This window comes from Epinephelus lanceolatus, chromosome 10 (assembly GCF_041903045.1).
Source record: "Epinephelus lanceolatus isolate andai-2023 chromosome 10, ASM4190304v1, whole genome shotgun sequence".
NCBI lineage: Eukaryota > Metazoa > Chordata > Actinopteri > Perciformes > Serranidae > Epinephelus > Epinephelus lanceolatus.
This window is the reverse complement of record NC_135743.1, coordinates 20,505,982-20,533,191: the sequence shown is the minus strand read 5'-3', so window position 1 is coordinate 20,533,191 and position 27,210 is coordinate 20,505,982. Positions and strand designations below refer to the sequence as shown.

Here is a 27,210-nt window from a genome sequence, read left to right as displayed (position 1 = left end):
GACATCTTGCATCTCTCCCCACAGCCCTCAGTCTCCTCTCTCGTCCCGCTTGTCATTTCCCAGCCTTTAATTTTGCATTCTTTGCACCCAGGTGGGACAACGCCGACAGGCCTGAAATAAATATATATTTCTCTTAGTGACATTTATTGGGCAGACACATTCATAGTTCCACTGCAGCCAGTTGTTCTCCTGAGGCCGTTCCAGCTGTTCCTCTCAGCTGTTCGGGTCATTTGGTCCGGCCTCTCTTATTGTACAGTCTTAGCTGCTTGTCCTCTGAGCTGTCTGTAAATCGATCTGGTGGATGGAAATGATCTGTGCCTGTGTGCCTGTGGTGGTTTTGTGTGTCCAGTGTGTGTGTCCAGTGTGTGTGTGTGTGTGTGTGTGTGTGTGTGTGTATACACAAGGGAGGTGTCATTGGTCTATATTTACCAACTTAAAAATGACAGAGCATTGTGCTGTCCACATTCTTGGCACTGAAGGACACTGTGCCCAGGGTCACCCTCATCACTTCATCACAGAGACAGGGGAGAGTGAGGTAGAGGCAGTGAGACAGACAGACAGACAGACAGACAGAGAGACGTAATATTGACAGGTGAGACAGACATATTGGAGAAGATCTTCAAGGAGAGAGAGACAGACAGGCAGACAGAAACAGAAGTGGGATATATCCGTCCTACAGATCTCTGACTCCCAGAGGACTTCACCTGTTCCTTTAAAGAAAGCGTGAGTGGGATTTCCTTTTACTCAGCCTTCATCTCGATCTAGCACAAACAGCACACAGCTTTTTTTGCCTTTCATCAGCTAAGACAGGTTACTGATGCATTAGAGTGCGTGATAACCCTCATTGGCATAGAAAAACCAAAACACTAAGCCCAGATAAAATGTGCACACTGTGCCTCCACAGTACATCGGCATAATGCTGTTAATTATTCTTCTTTCTTTGTATTGTCAGAAAGGCTTCTTTCCTCTTGTTGTTTCTCCAGCTAGTTGAACTTCTTAATGGTCTCGTCTTTTGATGGCCTCGGTGGATGTATCTTTTAATTGCTCTCTGGGGATGGCATAAAGCAAGCTCCTGTCATGTTCAGACAACGCTTTCCCCTTCAACAAGTTGAATAGTAAATCATTTGTCCCCTTGTTCCTCTGTTGATTTTTTTATATATATATATATCATTATCAGAGACCTGGAAACCGAGCACTCAATTGACTCCAGAGACTGAAAACTGCACAGTGTGTAGAAAAAGAGCGCTGCTTTGCTTTTGCTCTCGCTCCCTCCAGGGGCCCGGGTTCCAGACCTACCCATGGAGACTGATCAATTTTAATGTGCCAGAGGTCGACCTTCCATTAACAGTGTTCAAACAAACCTCTCTCCTCGCACCATAGTGAGCCTCAAAAAAAGCAACAGGGGAATCAGCTGGCCCTGTAGCATATTAGCTTGTAAGCTAACTCGCTGCTGTTTTCCACAATGTAATTGAAGGGGATGGGAAGAAGTAACACATTACGCTTGTTTAGGGTGCTAAAACAGGTGGTTGCTATTGGGAGTGGATGAATGAAGCTATCACTCAGCCGTGACCTGATTCTGTTTGTTGGGCGCATTCTGCATTCACTTCCCCAGAGCAGTCGCGTGATTAATGATGGGCAGGGTGAGGGCAGCAGCATGGCGGACCTCAACTGATGAATTATTAGTGGCTCAGCGGACCACAAAGGGCTGATTCATGTAACGTGGGACTGAAACACACCTTCTCTCCGCACCTACACCGAAAACCACACTGGACTCCATTGAGATAAAAAAAAAAACAACATGATATACAGAGTGGTTTGATTTGAAGTATTTCATTTTAAAATGGCTAGACAAATGACAAAAATGCAAAAACATCTATGGATAAAATTAGGGCTCAAAATCAAGCATCCCAATATTTTTTTTTCAGGTCTTTCGAAATAGGGCTGTATGTGGTACTTACCAATAGTCAGTGTATTACGTACAGTAGATGCCAGTCGGTATGCCCCCAGTTTGGAAAAGCAGACTGCAGTCTAGCATGGCTAAGCAATGGACTGCTGTGGATGGGGGTCAACCAAAACATATTTTAGCCACCTACTAAAAGTCACACCTGAAACAATCAATATCAGTTAAAGTGTGCGCTACACTGAGAGTATTTTCACCACTTTACCTTTCCATCAACAGCCTGTTTCAACGGAGAAGCTGTTATTGATTTCAATACCCTATCTATGTCTATCTCGTCAAAGCCACCAGGCTCTATTGGGAAAAGCTGTAATTTTGGCTCAATGAATACAGGAGCTGCTGGTCTACCACTGCTTTGATTAGATTGTGTTATTGACTTTGGTGAATCTGAACAAACCATTTAAATGCCAAAGTCACACAATAACACAAATAAACTGACTGATTGAGGGAGCTGTAGGCCAGCAGCTCCAGTGTTCAGCAATGTTAAATCACTCTTTTTTTTCCAATGGGGTCTGGTTTTGAAGAGAGCGAGCAATTTTCCTGTTGAAAATCACTGTCTGACATTAAGGTAAAGCAGTGAAAATACCCTCAATATAGCATACACTTAAACTGATACTGATTTTCTACGTGGCTAAAATATGTTTTGTTGCCAACCCCCTCACAGAGGTTGCTTAGCTTCTATGTTGGACTCCAGCCTGCTTCTCCAAACTGGGGGCGTGCCAACTGACATCTACTGTTTGTAGTATACTGTCTATGGATAAGTACACACAAGTTCAGAAAATTACATCACTGTAATGAAACCTTTAAAACCAGGGGAAAAAATGCTTGACATATTACTGCCTAATCTAACTCTAAGGTGTCTAGTTTCATATGACGATTGATAAATTGCCCAGCTTCTCACCCTTAGTGTCAGGACATCCACCAAGGTCACAAAGACAAACCCACCTCATATACACATGTAATAAGAAATTAATCACTTAGGAAATGTTAATGAACGTAAACATGTTTGTAAGGTGCAAATGCAACATTGAGCATCCATAGTTTGCTGAAATGTACAATGCCAACATTTTATTCTGGCAACTAGGCTGGAATATTTGCTGTCTTCACTAATCTTCTATAAAAGCTAACAGACTATCTTTGAGTTTTGGACTGGGGATCGGACAAAACAAGAAGTAGAAAATGGGTCAGCACTTTTCATTATTTTCTGACATTTGTACATCGACCTATTGATCGATTATCAGAATAATAAACACTGAAAACATTCAGCCCAAGTTACTTTGAAAGTTCAGAATTTTCTGAAATGTTTTTTAAATAACTCCATATCTAAAGACTGTGTCTGTTTTCTAAGTATTGGATTTCAGACACCAATTTTCCTCTCTAAAGTGCATAAATGACACTTTGAATCGAAACCCACTTATGGTGAGTGTGTTTGGTGCTCCTTTGCAAATGGAAGTTGGGCGGCTGACACAAGTTTGATGTATGATTCTTTTGATCCAGGATGTAATTGCAGCAGATATTGATTCAGAAACATTATGTTATTAGAAGCACCCTGCTCTGTCTTTGGGTTGATTGTCCCGAAACACTCCAAGATATCAGAAGATGTGTGCCCCTTTGATAGCCCTAATCTTTCAGAGAGATACATAGTGTAGTATGAGGTCTCATCCCAAATAGTTGTGTTTCTTGCCAAGGCTGAGGTGTCTACAGTGTAAAGAGGCCATTAATTTGGAAACTCAGCTGCACTCAATATGAAGCATACAGCTCCGAGCTGGCTACAGTGCTTTTAGTGTCTGACTGACTCCCATTGACTCTGTAACGCGCTGCCTCCTACACACCTCCGCTCACTCCTAGCCTCCCCTCACCTCCCCTCCCCTCCCCTCCACAGGTGCCAGTTGGGAGGTTACCATGGAAACCAGGGTGGTGATGCAGCGAGAGCAGGAGGAGCAGTCGTCCCAGATGTCTCACAGCATGCAACTGTCCTCGCAGATCAAGAAGAAGACCTTCACTTCCAGGTGCAAACATGCTCTCCTGACATCAGTGGCGGAAGAGGTTTTCAGATCTTTCAGTTAAAGCTACAGTTGGTAACTTTCATGATATTTGCTGACATTGTCACTAAATCTGAACAGTGGGACAAGAGTAGTGTTGGGAAGGTAACTTTTGAAATGTGATGCAACAGATTGCTAGTTACCTTGTTAAAATGTAACAAGATATTGAACTATTTTAATTACTCTATCAATATATTTTATCTCATTACCTTTGATCACTTTTCCAACAATTGTCGTAAACTGGGCAATAAAGCTGAAAAATATCTGGGAATAGGCTTTGCCACAAGACATTCCTGCATGGCGAAAAGATCTAGAGTGACAGAATGAATGTTATGTTCAACATATAAACTTTTTACTGAAAGAATACAGTCAGATAACCCCTTTGTAATGCATGTAACATATGCACATATACAAACCAATAGCGTCTCTGCGATCATCTGAGCATTGATGCAAATGACTTTTCTCCGACTTGTTTCTCTGTGCAGGAGACAAACAAAGGAAGCGCAACTGCATAGCTGATACTAATTACATCAGAGCAAGCCAGCAACCCTCTCTCTATACCTGCAGCAGCCAAAGCTTAGGCTGGTGCACCTATTAAATTAATCAGCTCACCTCTGCCCTTTCTTTGTGCTACTTAAATTACATAATTCTAATATCATAGCAAAAGAATGATAGAGAAAATAACAGTATTTTAATTCGTGCCCTAACAAACGGCCAATCAGACCCGGGGAGGATGTAGCTGTCAATCATGTTCATAACGCCTCCTGAACTGCAAACAGTCAAACTGGGCAGCACTGATCAAATATGAATCATGATTCTGTGACTACACTGCCCATTTCTCACCTCAGATGTTTTCAGAGACATATTTTATTAATTTATTATTTTTTTTATTATTATTTATTAATTTTTTTATTAATTTTATTCATTTATTCTACTGTGTAGCTGTAAAATGAGAAAGTTTGTGACCTGATCGCCATGTTGATAACAGTCTTGTGAAGCACCAAGCCATGTCCACAGACCAGATCACATTCAGTACGTTTACATGCACGCAGTAGTTGAGCTAAGCTCATACCTCAGCTAATCAGTCAAGTCAGACTTCTCGTCTTGTCTGAGTATACATGCAGAAGAGAAAATCGAATTTCTGACCAAGTGCGCCTGACTCTGCCTCAATAGGCGGCGCAGTGTCCTTTTTAATATAGTGCGTACTGAACTATTTCCGGATGACTCGAAGGAAAAAGATGGCGGAGATGTAGTTTTCTCGTCCATCCAGAAGTGCGTCTTCTGCTTCTCGGTTGCCATGGTGTTTGTTTGTTTGTTTTTCCAGGAGATACTGCAGTGCTGCTACATCATCTCCCTCTTCTTCTGGGTGAAAGCCCGCGAAAGAAAAAGTGGTGCATGCGCAGAATGCTGAGTCCGACTCCAGTGGGACTAAGTGGATACATGCAGCAATAGTTTGATTTTCAATCGAATTATCTACAGTAGGTGTGTTAGTCAAGCTACAGATAGTCCAAATTCAGTCGGACTAAGCTGTTTACATGCATTTTAAAGTCCGGTTTCAGCCGGACTAAGCCAATAATTCCATTTTCTCTAGGTGCATGTAAACGTGTAAACGTACTGAGTGATAAAGTTATTTTTATAAAAGTTACCAACTGTAGCTTTAAGGAATAGACAAATGCATCAATGTTTTTTGTCTTTTAATGAGATTTAACAATAGTAGAATACCGAATACCACCAGCCTTATCCTTTAAGCAACACTCTGCATAACTTTAATAAAGTAAAACAAGGTCAAAGCTCTGAGCTTCCAATTCCAACCACAGTTTAGAGGATTTACTGTAGATGGATTTACAGCAGAGCTCTGATTCTCTGCCCGACCCTGAATGGGCCTGACCCAACACACCAGGTTCGGGTCAGGCCAAGCTGTGATATCTCATTATTGCCCCCAGGCTTGAATCGGGTCAGGTTCCCCCTAATTTCAATGGCAGTTCTGATGCGTAAATGGCAGAAGTGTTAATGGACTGAATCAAGAGGGAAAGACAGAAAGATCGGCAACTGAGAGAGGGAAAGTGAGGAAACAACAGAGTAAGGAGACTTGGTTGGCAGTGTTTCCATATGCCTCCCCAACAGTAGGAGAGATGTGCGTAACCTGCAGCGAAGAGCAGTGATCATCATTTGCGCCATGGATTGCTGTGCGCGCAAGAGGCACTGAGGGGCACAGCCCACTCTGCTGAACATGTCATGCACGAGACGACAGACTATTAAAATAAAGAGGAGAAGAAGGAGAAGTAGTGTGAGGAGACACATCAACCCTTATATTGTAATTAATGTTTTAATATTAGAAAACAATAATTTTAATACACATATTTTACAGCCAAAATTTGGGTGTTTAATTGGACTCAGGCCCCAAGCTGCTGCTGTGGGTCTGGCTGGGGTCGGGCATGGAAACTGTGTAGGGACTAATATTTTGGGCCTGATCGGAGCTCTAATTTACAGAGTTCAAGTGCAACAGTCAATGACGCATTAAAGGTGACTGCTGGGGAGGGACAGGAGACACTGGCTCATTAATTTTTAGTACTTTATTATAGTTTTCTTGGTTTGGGAATCTGATCTGCGAGTTCACTGAACACAAACACACTCCCCTAACCTTTGGCACACTGCTTCTGTACTTCCAGCCTAAAAAGAAGCCGTATAATCACCAGTATTATTTGGTAGTGGCTTAAGAGTTACAACCTGTAACACTACGACAGTGAGAAACATGATGTTCATCTTGAAGTCATTAAGTCTCATATTCAGCCATTAACCCTGACTGCAATTACAACAAGAGGAAACTTCTGCAAACGAGTTGAGATAATGCAGTTTTATTTCCAGAGCAGCATCTCTTGTTTCAGGCATTTTTCAGAAATTAGTTTCTTGAAATGAGACAAAAGAAGAGAAATAGCTGCATGAATATCAGATAAATGGCACTTCAGGCTACAAAATTCATGGAAAAAAAGCTTATTAATGTGGGAACCAAGTTAAATTATCTCATCCTCATAGGCAGATTTATTCATTTGTTTAAAAAAAAAAAAAAACTTATGTTGGATTAAAGGATTAAATTACATATTTAGACTGAGATTGTTTTGCAATAAACCTGCATCTCACCAAGAGCAGAGGAAATTCGCTTGTATCAGAAAAAAAAGACGCCTCTGTGGTGTTTACAGTTTTTGCCCTTCTTATAAATAATTAAGAAGGTAAATGTGATTAGTATTGTGTTGTATAAGCTGTCCTGATTGATCACAGCTGATTTGTTTTTTCAGTTGGTGGATGACAAAGTATTTATTAAAGAGAAACATATGGCAGGCTGGTTATTCTGAGCTCAATGAGACATTACATCCACCCAAGTATACCCTGTGGGCCGCTGGTGGTAGCTGCTTGCACAACACATTCACATACAGTATTCACAAACACAGTCTGTCTCTGGTATTAAGACGCCTCTGGTTGGGGACGAATTTACTACCTTAAGCTTTAACTTCAATACAGTGTTTCTCTACATATATATATATATTAATCCTCTGCAAAAACTTATTCTGACATGGTATCACAGGAGTTTTCAGCTTGTTTCAGGAGTGAAGACACACACTACCGGGTGGAGTACACCACTGAACAAATGAAGACAACGTTGCGCACAGCTGCAGTTCAGTGACTGTGTAGTGTTATCGTAGCATGGATATGAGCTGGAGCATCGAGTCTTGTAAATGAGAGGCGTTCCAGCCAAGTGCATTGAAAGACAAATATGAACAGCAGCAAGTGGGACTGCAATAACGCAAACATTCTGAGACACATCAGCTCTTAAAATAAGTCTGATTAAAATAAGAAACAGACAGCAGCTCACTTTTAATGTCAGCGTGATACATGAACTGCTGCCACTTTGTCCTGGGGTGAGGTCTGAGATATGATGTTACGGTCAGAGTTAATCCCTGACCTTGGAAATGGCGGCTGACAAAACAATCTTAAGATTTAGAATGAACTTCACCTTTTACACAAACACACAGAAAGTACCTTAAAGAGGAAAGTCTGGTATATTTCAACCCCTATATTCCCATGTTTCTGTGTAATGTGGGGGCGCCGGTGGCTTAGTGGTAGAGCAGGCGTCCCATGTATAAGGCTGTTGCCGCAGCTGCCCGGGTTCGACTCCAGCCTGTGGCCCTTTGCTGCATGTCACTACCTCTCTCTCTCCCCCTTTCACACTTGTCTGTCCTATCCATTAAAGGCTTAAAAGCCCCAAAAAATAATCTTAAAAAAAAAAAAAAAAAAAGTTTATGTGAACAACAGGCTGCAACGTAATCCTTCAGGGCAATAGCGCACCATCAAGTACGTCCACTAAAGGTGCTTGTTTTTGCCACTGACAGGCCCATAATATTATGAAAAGTGTCTAACAACATTATGGTGAAGACCCTACAGAGAAATAATGTTTTACTTGACCTCCTCCTTGATCCTGTCTGTTTATTATTGTGTCTAACAAAGTCTCAGTCAAGAAGAAGTCTCAGTCTGAAGTCTTGTGACAGTTGAGTTGTTGCAGGAAGACAGTAACAAACAGACTGGATCAGGTGAAAGGTAAATAAAAAAACATTTATTTCTTTGAAGAGTCCTTTCCATATTGTTGTCAGAAACTTTTAATAACAATCTGAGCCTGTCAGTAGCAAATACAAGCACTTTTAGTGGACGTGCAATGCTCTATTGTCCTCAAGGATTACACTGCAGCCTATTTTGCGGCTGCAAACTGCAGTGCTCTTACTCAATACTAGACCAATTTCAAAAATAGTTGTACCCATTCATCACTTAGGGCATTTTCATATTAATTAGGATTGATTCATTCCATGCTCAAGTACAATTGCCCCCCTCCCTCCCCCCTGCGCTTAGCTTCCACATTAGTAATGGTGCTCTGTACCTGAGTTCACTTGCGTTATCATCTGTGTGAGATTGTGGTCTAACTACAGTCGGGAAAAGGGTGCCGCAGGTCGACAATGATACCCCTTGGACCGTCATTAGCGGGCGCTGCAGGGCAGCGAGGTGAAGCTCTGCTCCTGGCCGGAGGTAGAGCCGCTGCTGTCAGTCGCAAAGCTCATACATCTCCCGCCAGAGCTGCAGGTCGTAGGCGGCAGCAAAGTCAGATCCATCTGATAAAGAGGCATCAGTATTAAATTGGAATGGTTAGCGGCATGGTGGTGCAGTGGTTAACACTGTCGCTTGTTTTCTCTGGGTTCTCCGGCTTCCTCCCACAGTCCAAAGACATTCAGGTTAACTGGTGACTCTAAATTGGCCGTTGGTGTGAATGTGAGCAGTCCTGTGATAGTCTGGCGACCTGTCCTGGGTGTACCCTGTCTTTCACCCAATGTCAGCTCCCTGATGTGAAAGCCCTATTAGACATCTGAAAATAGGGTCAAGGTTAAAAAAAATCCCAAAGTTTCCCTTTAAGGGGCTCAGAAAAAAAAATGAAAAAATGAACTTCTACATTCCTATGACAGTTGGGCTGTTGATGAAGCTTATGTGGTATGACTGAGAGCACCATGAAACCTACTCAATGGACCTTGAGATGAGTTTCACACAAGACATACTTTCATCACAAGACATGTTTCTTGTGATGTTTCATTCTAGCTTAAACTGTTTCTGTAAGTCAATCCATTTGCTGCTCTTCAAGCCACTGACTTCACCAGCTTTAAGATGATCTCAAATTATTACTCAAGTAAAACAGCGATGTAATAGCCTATTCCATCATACTATGAGGATATCTGTGTCTCTTCCTACACATGCAGACACTCACACACTTGTCACTTGGCCTTGTCCAGTTGTGCTGTGGCAGAAGGCGTGAAAAAAGGAAGAAGAAAGAAAATCACATAGCAGGCACACCAGTGCTCCCAGATGGTCCTAGTAAGATCTAATAGGAATCACTTCTGGACCTGCCCTAATAGTCTCTAGTCAAATTTGCCTCCATTTTCACAGGCCCCCTGCTGCAGTGTGTTATTAAATTAGGCTAACCTGCAGGTCTGCAATCTCCATCGCAGAATAAAAGGGAACTGGAGCCATTTTTCTCCTTTGGGATGATGAAAATAAGCAATTATTCCATCAGGGTTTTTCAGCCAAACTTTGAGTTCATCTTTGTTAAAAACAAGCGAGACAGAGAGAGCAGGTGCGCTGTGAAATTTATACTTAGGACATCCTCAGTGGGCTGACACTCAAATTTATCTTCATGTTAGATTTAACAAAGTAGCCTCTGGGTGGGATTAGCAACCAAAACTACTGAAGAACAGTTTTGCCCAAAGAGTTTAGTTTTAGGTGTCGGACTATTATAAATACAAGTTGTTGACATGCGTACAGCACTGAGGGCAAACCATCCAGTGCCTCTTTCTGAGTTACACCAAGTTAATATTCTGAGGAAGCATGTTGTTTATAAACACATTAATGCACAACTTCCACTCTCCTGCACACAGCAGCACTATCAGCACTCCCATAAGTGTTTGTTTGCTTGCGTGGGTGCACATGTGTGTGCATGTTCCTGTTTATATGCATGCCGTGAGTGTTTGTGTCCCTGTGTGTATATATCTGTGGGCTGTACTTGAGCGATACTGCCCAGCCGTAGGCTTTGCGCTGCATTATTCAACGGCCCAAGCCTCTCAGCGCACACTCAAAGGGAACCTAAACAAAGGAAAAGAGAAAACTAAGACGGCAAAAGCAGAAGTTGTCCTCTGAATGGGGAAATTTCCCAGCTTACAAACAAAAGAAAACGAGAAGTCATGTCAATTTGCATTGCCATTTGTAAGATGGCATGTTGAAAGTAATGCCTGAGGCGAGATGTTAGCGGCAACGGTAGTTGGGGGTTGTGTAGTACACACCTGGGTAAATACACAGTTCTGGCACACAAGCTTTGAGATTTTTATTTTTGTATTTATCCTTTTCAATGGAGCTGAGCTGTGCTGTATGTGTTTTACTTCAATGTTAGGCAAAAGCATGCTGTAATTAAACAAGCAAAGCATTCAAAGTTAAAATATCCTCTCACTGTGGTTGTAATTACTCATATAATAAGAGCAACAGTCATCAGTGGATGAAGGGGGGGCAAAAATGAATCCCTCTCTTGTTACAAAAATGCCTTTCATTCCCTCATGTGACCTTGTTGCTAACAACAAATGCCCCTCTCCTGTTTATGGGGGAGCACATAGATAAGGTCAGCTCAGTTTATAGTTGGTGCTTTCAACTGAGAGCTCATGCTTTAGTGTGGGCTTACACACATGTGCCTGTTGTCTGTATATATATGTGTGTGTGTGTGTGTGTGTGTGTGTCTGCATGACCATGATGAAGAGACTAATTTAAAAGGTCCTACAGAGAGAGACAGCAGCTGTCAGCGCTTTTGATTTAGGATCACTTTACTGTGTGTGTCCAGTGACTTCTCTGTGTGTTTGGTTCATCATGTTCAGTTTGTGTTCCAGTTCATCAACTGGAACACGCCCGGCCACCAGTTGACACAGACACATTATGCATTAAAAACTGAACACTGCGGATAATTGCATGCTATGATGCCACAACAATTACAATTGTCATTGTACCATGAACAACCTTTTGGCTCAGAGCCAAAACACTTGGCTCATAAACACTGCATTGTCATCGTTTGCTTACACGCACACATCAGCAGCCACTGTTCTTCCTGATTATATAAGCTCCCTGTAGACAATAGCGTGTGTATTTGAACACCAGTGAGTAAAAGGGGAACACTGGCAGAGCAGAAGCAGCTGATAATGGTCATAATATTTCTCAAAAACAGGTCATAAACTGCCCTGCTTGGGTACTTGGAGTAGGCCAGAGGTTAAATTAAAGTACTGACATCACACTGTAAAAAAATCTGCTGTTACAAGTAAAAGACCTGCATTAAAAATGTTACTGAGAATAATCAGGAAAATGTACTTAAAGTAATAAAGGGGGAAAATGTCAACTGTGACTTTAATACTATATTTGATCATTGGATTATTATTACTTATGTATTTATGTAAAAGGATTTTACTGTTGTAGTTGGCTGAGTTAGAGCTCAATCTAAATTATCTCCATTAATTGATTTATATTTTGGTGTGTAAAAAGTCTGAAAATAGTGAGAAATGACTTCACAATAGAAACCATCAAATATTTGTACATGAAAAAAAAAGAAAAACATTTAAATGATCAAAATAGTGGCCAATTCATTTTCTGTCAATCGTCCTATAGATAAATTTGTTTTCAGTTGTGTTAGTACATTCTTAAAAACTTAAATCGTAAAATAACGAATAACTAAAACTGTCAAATAAATGTGGTGAAGTAAAAAGTATTCCCCTCTGAAATGTAGTGGAGTAGAGATTGAAAAAAAAAAAGTTGCATCAAAAACAAACATACTCAGGTAAAGTATAAGTACCTCAGTTTGTATAACCTTGATTCCTGAAAAGTTGGAACGCTTAATAAAAACAGAATGCAATGATTTGTGACTTGACCTATATTCAATTGAATACAGCAACTATAAACTCATTCTGAGTTTGATGCCTGCAATACGCTCCAATAGTTGGGACAGTGGCAACAAAAGCTTGACTCTTTATCAGTTATGCCCTAACAAGACCAAGTATGGGGCGAAACCAGTCGTTCTACTGCTGTAACTTTTAAATCCCCTAAACTAATGAAAGCATTTTAACTATGCATTCTTGACCTGATAATAGTGTGCCTGACGTAAGCCAGTGGCTTCCCTCTTTCCCATGGTTGACCAGTCTGACTTCATTAGCAGCTTGCACTCACCTGGAGTTTACCACTTTTACAACCATGAGCACCCTACATTTAATCTGGGAACTGGGAAAGTTGCAGAATGCCTAAAACACGCTGGAATATTCCACAGGTAAACAGGTTAATTGGCACCAGATGGTAGTATCATGATTGGGTATGTAAGGGCATCATTAAAAGGCTTAGTTGTTCACCGCTATGTGAAAAACTGGGTGGGTTAATTGTCGAAGAGCAACAGTATAAGAACGTTTCTCAATGCACAGTTGCAAGGAATTTAGGGATTTCACCGTCTACACTCCATGATATCATCAAAATATTCAGAGAGTCTGGAGAAATCTCTACATATCAGGGGCAAGGCTGAAAACCAACACTGAACGCCTGTGACCTTTGACCCCTCAGATAGCACTGCATTAAAAACTGACATTATTGTATAAAGGGCATTACTGCATGTGCTTTGGAAAACCATTATCAGTAAACACAGTTGGTCGCAGCATCACAAGTTCAAATTAAGACTCTACTATACAAAGTGAAAGCAATTTATCAGCAACATCCAGAGACCCTGCTGACTTCTCTGAGCCCAAGCTCAATGGAGACACGAAGTGGAAACATATGCTGTGGTCTGATGAGTCCACATTAAAACTGTTTTTGGAGACCATGGACGTTGTGTCTTCCATGCTACAGAGGGAGAGGACCATCCAGACTGTTACCAAGTTCAAAGCTAGTATCTGTGATGGTATGGGGGAGAGTTAGTGCCCATTGCCCAATGGGTAGTCTCTCTCTCTCTCTCTCTCTCTCGTGATGGTATGGGGGAGAGTTAGTGCCCATTGCCCAATGGGTAGTCTCTCTCTCTCTCTCGTGATGGTATGGGGGAGAGTTAGTGCCCATTGCCCAATGGGTTCTCTCTCTCTCTCTCTCTCTCTCTCTCTCTCTCTCTCTCTCTCTCTCTCTCTCTCTCTCTCTCTCTCTCTCTCTCTCTCTCTCTCTCTCTCTCTCTCTCTCTCTCTCAAGGCAAAAAGAAAATGTGTGGCACATTATGAAGTGCAAAATATGACAACCTAGACCCCGGACTGTTGAGCAACTGGAGTTGTATATCAAGCAAAAGTGGGGAAGAACTTCACTTTTAAAACTTCAACAATTAGTGTCCTCAGTTCCCAAACCCTTACTGAGAGTTGTTAAAAGAAAAGGTGATGTAACACAGTGGTAAACATGCCCCTGTCCCAACTTTTTTTGGAACATGTTGCAGGCATCAAATTCAGAATAAGTGTATATTTACAAAAAGTTAGAAAGTTCCAGTGAAAATCTTGTCAAAAAGGATTCACTAGTCATTGCATTCTGTTTTTATGTATGTTTTATGAAGCATCCCAATTTGTGGGAATTGAGGTTGTACTTGAGTATTTAAGTAAATGTAAGTGGTTACATTCCACCACTGGGTTAGGCTTTGTACCACACGTATGAGAGACAACTTGTAGAACAATCAGATAAAGTACTTAGGAGTTTTAAAAACATTGCATGCATTCCTGTTAAAAAAAACAAACCACACAGAAGAGAGTACACAGTTTATATCCAGCAGCTGTGCAACTGACAGTGCTGCCATCGTAACTGACGTCCTCTTAACCCTCATCTCTGGTTTGTGAAGAAAAGATGCCTGCAAATGCCATTGTTATATTTAAGAAAACACTGTAGAGCCTGTTTATACTGAGCAGTGACAAATCTGCTGTGCCACACAATAAACCACACTTTGTGGCTTACCCTGAGCTGCACAGATTGACAGAGGGTATTAGTGCGACAAACTATACTGAAATCTTTTTTAAAAGGAGGGTCTGTCTTTCATGGATTTCTCACTTCTTTGTGGTTTACGTTGTTCTGTTTGATTTTGCTTTGTCAATGTTTACCCTGCCAGATCTTCACAACAGGAAGAGAGCGGACACAAAATATCCATCAAAGCCATTTTCAGTCTGGAGATAAGATAGGAGTTTTCGGTTTTAAACTGAATCCCTTGAGTGCCTGAATAAATGAAACCCCATGTATATAATGTTTGCCGTCATTAACCAGAGCTCTCTGTGATGTATGGCCACCTCTGCTGTTCAGACAGGGAATAGGAGAACCACTGCTGCTTTCTAGTGGCAGAGGAGAGTAAAGGTCTGATGAACTTGAGGCTGGATAACGTGCCGTGGACCATGACAAAATGAACAGGCATGCTAATGCGAACACTCAATCCTCCCATCAACAGAATAAATAACTGTGAAGGAAGACAAGGGAAAACATATTTTTATTTTTAATCTTACACCTGTGTCATTTGATGATATGCAAAATATCCTGTGTTAATCAGGCTGTGTATTATTTTTCCATTGTTCTCTGATTGAAACAGTGATGAGGAACCCTCCTACTCTGATTACTTTCCCATCATCCCCGGTGACGTGATGTCCGTCAAGGAGATCCTGGGCATAGACACCTTCCCCCGCCACAGGACATGGTGAGATATAAGATCTGGCAAAATATAGTGGATGCTCTTGAGGGCTGGAATATATGGATAAAAGCCCCTACTGGGGAGTATGTAGTTACACATCATAATACAATAGATTTTCCAGCAAATCTAAGAACTTGTAAGATTGAACGGGTAAATTAATCAGACATGAGTGTCACACTGTTGCATCAAATAAATGTTATGTTGCCATAAAGCAGTCCTGCTCATTGATTAGCGACATCGTGTGCAACAGTCTCATAATCTCCTGAGGAATTACAGAGATAGATACCACAGCACAAAGCTCTAACAGTATTGTCATATCGCCCATCCGTATGCTTGGTAATATGGGTGTCCCAACAAACTTTACTTGGCCCTTATCAAGCTTCTTTCATGTTTGGTATCTGATTATACTGAGCCCAACACCATGCTTATATTTACAATGCAGCAGATGATGTGTAATGTAACAAGCTAAGGTAGACAAAACACAGTACAGTAAAGAAAGACCTGGCATTTGATCAGTGTTATCCATTAAATTATACCCCAATATTGATCCTTAGGGCCCGACACACCGAGCCAACTGTCAATGTTGAGCCATCCGTGAACATCTGTCATCTTAGGTTTGGTGGTATTTCCCAAATCTTTGGCACTGGTCTGCCTTGTCGGCATTTATTCAGCTGTTTCGGTATGTTGCATTGGCTCGGAGACAGTGGAGACTTTCGTTGAATGAAATTACTCTGATTGGCAGTTCAAATCAGTGCACGAAAAGAGAAGCGAAATGAGGAAAGCAAACAAACTAATAAAGTCAAAGACAGTGTGACATCATGCTAACTGGTGCTTTGAATCTGTCCTGACGATAGGGCGGCACAATTAATTACATATTAATCACAATAATGGCTTCCCATAATTACATGAACATGACCGACTGCAATATTGACTTTTAAAATGCGGGCTCAACTCACAGAAAACTCCACTGCAAAACAAACCAAGTGCTTCCCAAACTAACTGCAGCCTCCACTTTTGAAGAGGCGTCATGGCTGTGTCAAGCTTTCCTGAAAGTTGCAACTGCCAACCCGCAAAATGAAAATCCTCCATCATCAACCAACATCATCATCATTGTTGTTTGGACACTGGAGAGAACATTTCATTTGCAAAGATTGCATGAGAGGTGTCTGTGCTGCAAGGCAACATAACTGACTTGTTAAAACAATCTGAAAAACCACCACAATCTGCAGAATGATGAATGCATAAAGGCCAAGAAGAATAACGTCGCTAACATAACTGTACCGTCATTTCCTGTCCTTGTCGATTGCCAACTCAGACATTCCTACCAGTAACACCGCAACAAGTCACATCACAGTATCCATGCAGCAGGTACGTATCCATTAAAGATGCACTGAATTCAGGTGAATAATTTTATATTCAGTCTTATTTTGATGCAAGGATTTGATCAGTAGCAGAATGTCAGTAAAAGCAGTGCTCTGTGTTTTTAAATGTGAGAGTACAATAAAAATTATTTTGTTCCTAAAAACAAGGGATAATCATGATAAATAATCATGATCTCAATACTGGTCAAAATATTTATGATTATCATTTTAGCCATTATTGTGCAGCCCTGCCTGTCTGCCTTTTTGTTTCCCTTTTTTAATGATGAATACAGACTACTGCCACCTGCTGGACAGTTATTTCCCCCCACCCAGGCGCAGAACATATGTGCTAGTTGGCTGTTGGGTGTAGTCTTTGTGGTGTGTTCAGGTGCAACTTTTTGGCTGAGATGAGAGACGTTGTGTTCATTGCCACCAGTTCTTTGATGTCGATTTGGTGTATAGGCTCAAGACATCTCAAATGTGACACACATTTGTTGTCCATAGGTAGCAAACTGACTTACTAAACAGCCATTTATATCTAATCATACAACTGATAAGCTGTACACCCTGCTGGAAACTTAATAGAGCAAAAGTAGTTAATCTGATAACAACATTTTTCAAAACTTCCAGCAGCCATCAACAACAAATCCATGCATGGGGCAGATTCAAGTCTCGTCAGCTTCAGATTAATTGATAATGAAAGTAATCATTAGTTGCAGCCCTACTCTAATAGCCTCCATCTGCAGCTCTCAGCTTGGGAACATTACTTTTTTCCCTCATTTTGGATTTGAGTCTTTTGTGGCCACAAAATTAGCAACACCTGTGAATGAGCCTTTTCTTCTCATGCTGAACTGAAGGACAGTAAGCAAGCCTCCGCTTTTCTCCAGAGGACTTCCTTCCTGGATGATGTGTGCCTGTCATAAAATTCTGCCTCTCCATTAGCAGTCACCACCGCATCCTCTCTCTCCACTCTCTCAAATAAAGCAGAGTGGGTCAGATTTCACTGGTGCTTTGCCCTGCAAGTCATTCACAGCACATGAGCTCTTATGCCAACATAGAGTCTCAATAAACATCGGAAATCAGGGCTATTTCTTCGCTCTCATCTGTCTGTAAAAGGCCAGCTGGGGACTTGTCCCATCATTTGCTGTCTCACGGATGTCTTGAAGCCAATAAGCCATAGCCATTCAGCTGAGCCTTACAGTGGGATACTTTGTGTTTGTATTGATGGGAAAGAGGAGGAAGCCTCATATCCTGTCGAAAGAAAGCAGCGCTGAAGTGATTACTCAATTAATTGATGGACAGGAAAGATGCTGCATGTTTTCTTCACGTTCTTTCTACTTACTCATATTTGAGAATTAGCTGGGGGGGGTTTGTCTTACATTACAGTAAACTGAATATCTTTTAGTTTTGGACTGTTGGTCAGACAAAAAAAAAAATCATCTGAAGACTTAATTTTGGGTCCTAATTAACTGTGGTAGTGTTTTTTAAATCAAGAAAATCATTGGCAGATTAATTACCAATGAAATAGTCATTAGTTGCAGCCCTCGCAGACAGTTGTAGAGACTAAGGACGGGAGAGTTGATTCCAGTTGAGAACTGGTTCCAATTGTCTGATCCATCGAAATTGTATGCGTCCAAGCTTAGCAATTCCTTTTATCAATGACGGCATGTTTTTCTGATAGTTGTGCAGTTGTGACCGAAACAGAACGATCCTGCTTCCTTAAAGTTCTTTTAATGACATACAAGGCTCTCAATGATCTGGCAACATAGTATATAATTGAGCTTCTCACAGTACCGTCCAAACAGTCCCCTCAGGTCCACCAGTCCGGGTCTTCTATCTGTCCCAGAGTCCATGGGTGATCAAACCTTTTCAGTTCATGCTCCTCTGCTTTGGGACAGCCTCCCTCTGAGCATCAGATCAGCTGACTCTGCTCACGTCTTTAAAGCTCATCTGAAAACTGACTTTTACAGATTGGCCTTTCCTGACAGTTGATAGACTTCTTGTGTGTGTGGGAGTGTATGTGTTTGCAGCCATGTGTATATGTATGCATGCTTAATGGTACATATGTGTTTAAGTGTATATGTTAGTGTCGGCGTATGTATATGCTTATGTTTTATTAGTATCTTGGAAAGCATTTTGTGCTTTCAGCTCAAAAAGTGCTCTATAAATAAAATTATCCTTAATATTATTGGGCATTGCAAAACAATGATGTCACATTAATGCATCTATGCATCTGAAGCTTGCAACAGGAAGGACTTGCGGCAGAGAGAAAGAAATATGACAACAGTGCTGCTTCTAATGTCTGTAATGATAATTAAAGAAAAGGGTAAAACACCAGAAATATGCTGAAACATTTTTTTCCATGCAACATGGGCTTTAATTCCAGAAATACATGTATTTGACACTCTATGCTCGAGTGCTGCTGCTTCCCAACCGAGTACATGTCCGTTACTGAGGGTAAATATCCTGATATAATAACGTTTGTCCCACACGGGCAGGGTGAGCACATTCTTTATTTGACTAAGAAAAAAGTTAAACAGTGGAGCTTTTGCACACCAGAGTGAGTCACATGTATGTTTCTACACAGTGTTCAGACTCAGAGATAATTAGACAGTTGTGTTGACGCTAAAACCCTCTGTAAGCCCTCTTTTTTCCCTCCCCACACAGACTTGATAATGGCACTGATTTCAATAAAATCATATCAAATCCTATCCCTAGTAGAGATGAGACAACATATAACAAGAAGTTAAGACCCACAGAAGTAACAGGTCGACTGAAATTTTAAAATAGAAGGCAGCCGACTGGAAGCTGGACTTAATTTCCTGCCAGTACAGAAAGTCTTTAACTTATTAGTGAATCAGAATCAGAGAGGATTTCCTTGATGACATGTATGAGCCATCTTTTACTTTTTAAGTGTCTTATGATCATGTTGCGGGGACAGGATTACTGCTCAGCTGTCATGGAGAGGATGTCAAATATCTAAAAATAAGTCCCAGAATAGGGAGGTTTAGGTCACCGAGAACAGGAAGTGAGGAGATTGTTGCCTCTTGTGACGGGATTTGCTTTACCAAAATCTCTTTTCTACTGTAGGGGCACCTTGTCCTGTCTAGGTCACACAGTCTGTGTGCAGCACTTTTACAGTTGGAGGCTTGGTGGCAGCGTCGTTCCTGTTCTCTAATCCGTCCAGAATAATGTTTTTCTTTCGTCTTCAAGCCATGAAAAGAAGCTATTGCTGGCAACTGTAAGTGGGTGAATGGACAGAGGTCACAATGAGTATTGAAGGAGAAGATGGGTAATACCAATAGATTGGTTGCCAAGGAGGGAGAGTGAAAATGGGGGAAGTCATAGAGGGTGCAATCAAACCCTCTTGAAAGATAAAACACATCTGACAGCGAGGAGCCTCAGCTGCAGCGACGTGGCCCTGCCAACTTGGCATGTCATTAGGTGCCCTATCACACGCCACGACCAGTGAGTGTCAATCCCATCTGCTAACATGCTTAGCACTAATTCATCTGTGTGGTATCCCCTTCAAATTTTTCCACTCGTTAAAGCCTCCTACCTCTTCAAACAAGGTAGCTTGCCTCTCGCAATTTCACCATCGAGCTTCAATTCTCCACAAATCTTATCCCCCTGAGAGGTGCTGAGACGAACATGGTATGGATGGATATTTTAAGGTGAAGGCTGGAAATCTAGCAATGCTGGAGATGATTGACTCCTCCCAGGATAAGAGAGTCAGGACGGAAGGATGAAGTTGAAAGCTCTCGAGGATTGGCACACTATTTCTGGAAAGGCCTAAGTGGTGCAGGATGGTGGAGCATGACATTTGTTTTGATTTGTGTGGAAATGAATGCACTAGATCTTTGTGTGTTGGCAAGTGTGACTCCAATTGCACATTACTATGTGACTCACATAATGGGTTCTCTACTATCTTCTCCTCATGCTGAGGGGGTAACATGTAAGTTATGCAGCTGAGTCATGCGTGCCTGGTTTGTCTTGGCAGGAGGGGCTTGCTGTTGTTCGCGCCAATAAGCAATATTAAAATTTCCATTTGGAGCAATAATTAAGCCATAAAACCCTCTCATACCCACTGACTTGATGTGTTCCAGTGGTTCATTCCCTCAAGGCTTAAAATCTCTGAGCCCACAGAGATTAAAAATACTGACAGGCACACTCTTTACTAAACGAGCCCGTGGCAGAAAAAAGTCAAAACCATGTTTCAGAGCGCCTGGGAGTGCGAGTGTGTGTGGGGACGCACTTGTCTGCATATGCATCTACGCATGCACGTATTTTTATTTGCATATTTATTCATGCTGTTTGTGCATTTCGCTAAATTATGGCAAGCATTTGTAGGGCCATTCATGCTCTAGTGGCCATCAAAGCTCAGAGAAGTGTTTGTGAATATTTAAGATTCTGTCTTTCTGTTTATTGTGGCAATGTGTGTGTGTGCGCGTGTGAGTGTGTGTGAAGTATGTGTTCAAATAATTAAGCCCTGGGGACTGTCAATCAAAAGATGGTTCAGGATACACACCCCTCTGGCGATGAGAGTGAGGAGTATTAAAACGCATTTATAAGGCCGGCAAAATTCACGATTGTGTGCGTTGGAGTGCGTAAACTTCAATGCATATGGATGAACTGCATGTACACAGGAGAATGTGCGATGTCGTGGACATATTGATATATTCACAGCTACAGCATGCCATTCACATGTGCATGTATTATTGACTACAAGAGGGCCTTCTGGTTTTGTTTGCAGCCTTTCCAATGAGCTCGGAGCGCAGGTTCAGCACCCACGGAGCTGGTGGGGATTCAGTGTGTTGCTTAACAAACCCCTAACAAGGACGTATATCATTAACTCTTTGGACCTGTTACGACAGTTGCCCTACTTGCTATGCCACCTTGCTGCCCCGACAAAGAAAGATTAAAAAAAAAATGTTTCTCCTGAGTGAAAAGACCGCCTGCCATCTCCATGACAACCAACTTGATGAAAGGGAACTCAAGGATGTCACACAGCAACAATTTGAACTGTCCACACCTGAAGGAGTCCTGGAGAGGCGCACATCATCATGCGAGAGCACTGGCAGCAGCGTGTCTCTTCACAGTGATGTGAATCAGCAGTGGCAGCGGGGCTTGATATTCCACTCATAAAAAGACCAACTTCTACAAAACCTTTGAACGTGTGTGTGAGAATGGTGCTCATGTGAAATGACACGTAGGTTTAAATGGAGCAGCAAACCGCCCGACCTCGTCACCGAGCCTTTTAAACAACCAACTGCCAAATATCATAAAACTAGCGTTTGTCTGCAAATGGACCGGGACAGGAAGAAATGTTTATGTGCCAAAAGAAATCAATGTAAAATTGCCGTTTTGTTTCGCTCAGAGGTCGACCCGTGTTGTTACAAACCGTGTTCAAGCCTTTGTCTGAATTGCTGTCTCTTCTTATAACCTCCTTTGATCAAGGTCTAAATTGTTTTGACAGCCTACTCAAATTTTCAAAAAAAGCAAATTACTTCATGTCCGCTTCTGGTTTAAAATACACTGAAAATAAACACTTCAGCAGTAAAATGTGAGAGTTGGAAATTTCACTAATGGGTTGTTGTTAAGTTTGCAACAAGTACGCAACCATCTATCTGTTCTGCGTCTGCATTCATCACACTTATTAGCTAATTACAGTTACAAATATAACAAAAAACAGTAGTTGTGAATATATTAAAATGGGCTGTGTTCCACCAGGGAAATCCTGAAGGAAACTCTGTCTGCCGGTGGAGAGTATTACAGAGAAAAGTGGACCAGGTTTGGGAACGAGGCTGAGAAGGTGGAGCTGGACGTGATCAGGAACCAGCATTTGTTACGTACACGCGTTGACACGAAGGCTCTACGCATGCAGGTAAAAGTCAAGTTTTGGTCGCAGAAATATCCAAGAACTGTCTTATAATCAGCTTTGTAAACACAATAACACTTATACTCTCAACCCTGTTCATCAAGTTCTTGACAAGAGGTGTTCTGATACCATTTTTTTAATTCCCAATACCTGAACTTGTCATATATGCCTATATGGATGTGGAATGATTGCTATCATGTTTTATGACACCCTTTGTAAAACATAAGTAAACACACACAGAGAGTAAACCCCATAGAAATTGTCAAATTGCTGACATTCTGCTGACGGCTAATATTTTGCTATATACCAGGTATCAATTCTTCTTTCTTCTTTGTCATTTAGGGCCATTAGTCAACTAGTTGTCCGCATGTTTTACAATATTCACTTAATTATTAAATAATATATTTTGGGCGGGGCAACACAATGATTTGAACTCAAGGTCTGAGAAAGAATAGTATCACTAACATCATCAACACTGAAATACAAAACCATACTAATGAACCTTCTTTTAAGATATAGGCCTATATTTTATCTACAAGTGCACGTCACACACTGAGCGAGCCGCCTGTTAATGACGCTGTCAGCAAAGCAGTAATGATTGTGCTAAGTGGCTAATGGGCATGTAGCTACTGACATGTTTCAGATGATACGTCATGTTTGTAGTCGACCAATGAAGATGAGTTTACATATCACCTTGGGTTCGTCCTTCACCTTCTCAAAATGATCCCACACTTTGGATTTCCTGCCCGACATGTTATTAACAAGCCTGTGGAAAAACCGCAGGTACCAGCCCTGGAAATTAGGCACCGTACACATGCTGCGTCTTTAGCCGCCTGGAAACAGCAGGTACTAGGCGCTACTCTTGTGCCTTTTTTGTGTCAGCTTTCAAGAGCATGGCGGCAGGTTGTGTATGATGTTGCTAAGCAACCTTAACAAGCATCATATAGCCTATTTACCTAAAATCCTGAGTGCAGAGCTGATCATCTTCCAGGAGCTGTTTATAAGTGTGTAGGCCTATCGTCCGTAGGACAGATGTAAAGCTCTGGGTAGCCCTGCACTAACATGATCAACCTTACCGTGTTCATCACAGACTGATATTTACCGAAGAAGGGAAAGATATCTGTCAGCTGTGACTGGTTTGTAATGTGACTGTAACGTAACATTTTTTTCCTGTGACTAAGTGACCAATGAAATCTTGATAACTAATGACCTTTCGGGTGGACTAACGTTTGGTCGACTATTAGGAGGCAGCCTTATTAAGTCCCCAGTGATATATAGCTGAGAACCACTGATTCAAGTAACAGATACATGCACTTTTCACAATTGGTGCATGTACTTTCAGTTTTAGAACCTAATGACAAACTCTGTGTTATGTCATGCTGTATCCACTATACTACTTATGATATTCATGCAATTAAATTCTATTAGTTTCTGTTCTGTCTGATTGTTGTATCTGGTTTATCATATATGAGCTAACCAGCGCTTTAAGGGGCAAACACCATCCTGTTTGGTAAATAAAATAAAACCATCTGATGTTAATAAATCCAATTTTAAAAAGTTATTTGTAGAAAGACTGTAAGACTTTAAATTTAGATCTTCCAGGTTTGTGATTTCCTATCTTTAATACACTAGAACATAATGTGCTTTTTAAAATGTCCCCTGCACTGATTAAAATAAATACAAAGCGAGTGTCTGCAATTTCTTTGAGATGGATGTTAAAAAAAAACACAGCACTGTGAAAAACAAGGTCACATCAGTGACCTAGTTTAATCAACTTTGATATATCAGAGATAAAAATAGTTGGTGGCTAAATATATGTATTTTTTCACTTGTTATTTACTAAGATGTTTCACATGTATCACATTATTCAGACCATTAACAGTTCATTTATAATTTGTGTGTTTCCTTTGTTTATTTCTTTTACTCTGTTTGAATGACTTGTGAAGTACTTGGATGCTTGCTATAGAAAACAGAGTTTACTTGATAGAAATATATATAATATATTTATCAGAACATTGCTTTTGCTCTTATCTGTAAAATCAGTTTATTCAGCATGTTCCCGGCTCTATCTGCACTACAGGCTGAAAAGAAAGCATCTGCCCACATGAAGTACCTGGAGCGTCTGAGTCAGAAGGCCCCAGACTTTCCAATCCCCCTGAGGGCTCACACTGTCTGGGAGGGCATGACAGTCACACTATGCTGTACCGTACAGGGCTGTCCACCCCCAAAGGTCACATGGTAAGAACGTCCATCTCTGCTGCACTCCATTCTTTTGGCCTCCATTGGCCTATGGTAATTCTTTTTCTAGCAGTTTCTGTTAAAGTCTCCGGTCGCACCGCAAACTGGTGTCATTTTAATTTAGTTTCTGCTTGGCTGGAGTGGGATAGAGCAGAAAAAGTGTCACGGCCCAAAGTTTTAACGTTTAGAGAACAGCTAGACAAGGTGTATAAAGATGTGCCAAACTGATATCTAAATTCAACAAAGCGGAGAACGATCAGTCAATTAATCAATCAGTCAATCAACAGAAATCTAATGGACAACTAATTTGATTAATAATCATTTAAAAAGGGACACATGTCAATTTTTAACCCGCTTTGTATCATAAAAATGTGGGTCGTATGTGTAGATGAACTGTGTAAACTTCTCCCCAGCTTACCAGCATCCAGATCTCCCTTCTCATCCCTCAGCTCAAAACATATCATCCAGTGGGGCTGTGGCTCGGACTTTAGATTGTATTCCGCATTTTCATATGCCTGCCACAATAGCCCCGTTTCCACCAAACACTGTCAGTATGGTGCTTTTGGGACCAAAAGTAACCCTTCAGATATGGTACCTAGACCATAGCGTTTCCACAGCAGACAGTGCTTTATGTGGGCGGGGTTGTTGACACTCACTTCTCCGTCCAGCACTCACTGTATTTACTCATTACTGGTGACACAGAGGGAAGTCTGCACCTTGTTTATCGGCCACAGAACGAGGCTGCACGCTGACATTTTCAGAACAAAATAAAACAGGCTGCAGTGAGAGTCTCTCTCCGTACGATACTCAAAAATAGCAGGTTTGTGCATTTAGTCCTTCTCAGGCAAGCTCAGGGGTTTAGTGTTGCCGGAGCCCACAGGAACAAAGCTCGTAAGGATTCGAATATATGCCATCCCTATCAAAACTTATCCATATAAATGCTTGAAGATCCACTCATTACTAAAAGCGAATGTCATATAAAAACTAATGGAATGGTCAAAGTTGTCACAGTGAAATTTAAGGTGTGTTGACTGATTCAAGTCGTCACCTCATGCACTGAGTAACATTACAGGTTAACATTCCACCTTTAAAGTCGTCAGCAGTTGACACGGTGAATTAAGTTATTTTTGTTCAGACTCCAGCTGCTGCGAGAGGCAGCAAAACATCCTTTCATTTTATAGTTACAGTTTACTAATAAAACTCTCCACTGTATGAACAGTGGTTACATGAGCCTCAAAACCAGCCACAACTCAGCCCTGAGCAGAGTGACTGTCCGCCACTGACCAATCAAAGGACTGCAGTGTTCACTGTTCCACCTTTTAGTACCAGATCTGTGTGCCCATCAGAGGGGTGACCAAAAATGGGGACGGTACGGAACTGTTCCATTGGTACCATCCACAACTTTTCACAGTGGAAACGGGGAAAAAAAGCGTACCGAACTAAACTACGGTACGGCTCGGTGGAAATGGGGCTAAAGAGTAAAGCAGCAGAACAAGAGGGAGACCCACCCCTTGCTCTCTCTCAAAAGCAGACCAAACTCATCAAACGGTAAAACTAAGCAGTGCTGATCGATTAAAACCAAGATTCTGTTGCTGTATTGCCTATTTCTCCCCTAAAACACAACCAGAAACATATTCTAGCTTACCGTTTAACTGTAATTTGAAATCATTTGTCACCTGCCGCCCACCATATTGTTTCCTTTTGAAAAATGGCCAAGCTCCCATCATGTCACTGACCAGCGGAAGAATTTATTGCTCTAGTGAGAGGTAATGCATTTTGGTGGTTGTAATTTCTACCTTATGAGCAAAAGCAAATACTACAGCCCTTTTCTTCTTTTTTCTCTGGTCATATGGCACCACTTGCAAAGGATTTGTGTCTTTCTACAGTACAGACAGCCCAGTTTCATAAAAAGATAAATTAAGTAATTTATCACTTCTTAAATTTGATCTTTTGGTGTTTTTCTTTATTTCATGTTACTGCAAATTAAATATATTTAGGTTTTGGACCATCAGATGAATAAACAACTGAAAAATTCCCCTTTTGGTTGTAGGAAATTGCAATTTATATCATTTCACTATTTTCTGACTATTGAAAAAAAATATTGATAAAGACAATAGTGCGTAGTTGCAGCCCTACGTTGTATTAATAATTCATGACTCATCCATAAAACAGAGACATACTGTTGAATTTGTCATGAGATCATTAGAGGTACACAGTGTGAGAGTTAAGGTGCTAGGTTAGGTTCCACACATGTACGCAAGTGATTGAACACAAAGACAGACTCAAAGCCTATGAGCCGTTTGCAACAAAAAAGAAAATCATGACACTACAGTTCTGAACCCTGACTTGAATATCGCCCTCTGTATTAATATGAAATTACCTGAGTTAATTCAGGCAACGTGCCCAACTGTCAGCCTTGATACTTGAGCTGCTGTGAGACCCGCTGATGGATAGCCTGAGTGTGCTCAGTATTCATGGACCTAAGCTGAGATCCAGAATAACTTGAG

At 41.3% G+C, this 27,210-nt stretch overlaps 1 protein-coding gene across 1 annotated transcript in view; it reads left to right on the top strand.

Annotated features, from left to right (window-relative positions):
- The first annotated feature begins 533 nt into the window (after positions 1–533).
- The window catches only part of myom3 (myomesin 3), a 99,681-nt gene continuing 73,004 nt past the window's right edge, over positions 534–27,210 (top strand). The window contains exons 1-5 of the mRNA XM_033641227.2: positions 534–723; positions 3,840–3,966; positions 15,128–15,232; positions 22,318–22,471; positions 24,546–24,703. Coding sequence (XP_033497118.2) covers positions 3,860–3,966; positions 15,128–15,232; positions 22,318–22,471; positions 24,546–24,703 — 524 coding nt within the window. The 5' untranslated portion in view covers positions 534–723; positions 3,840–3,859. The remainder of the gene's footprint in view (positions 724–3,839; positions 3,967–15,127; positions 15,233–22,317; positions 22,472–24,545; positions 24,704–27,210) is intronic.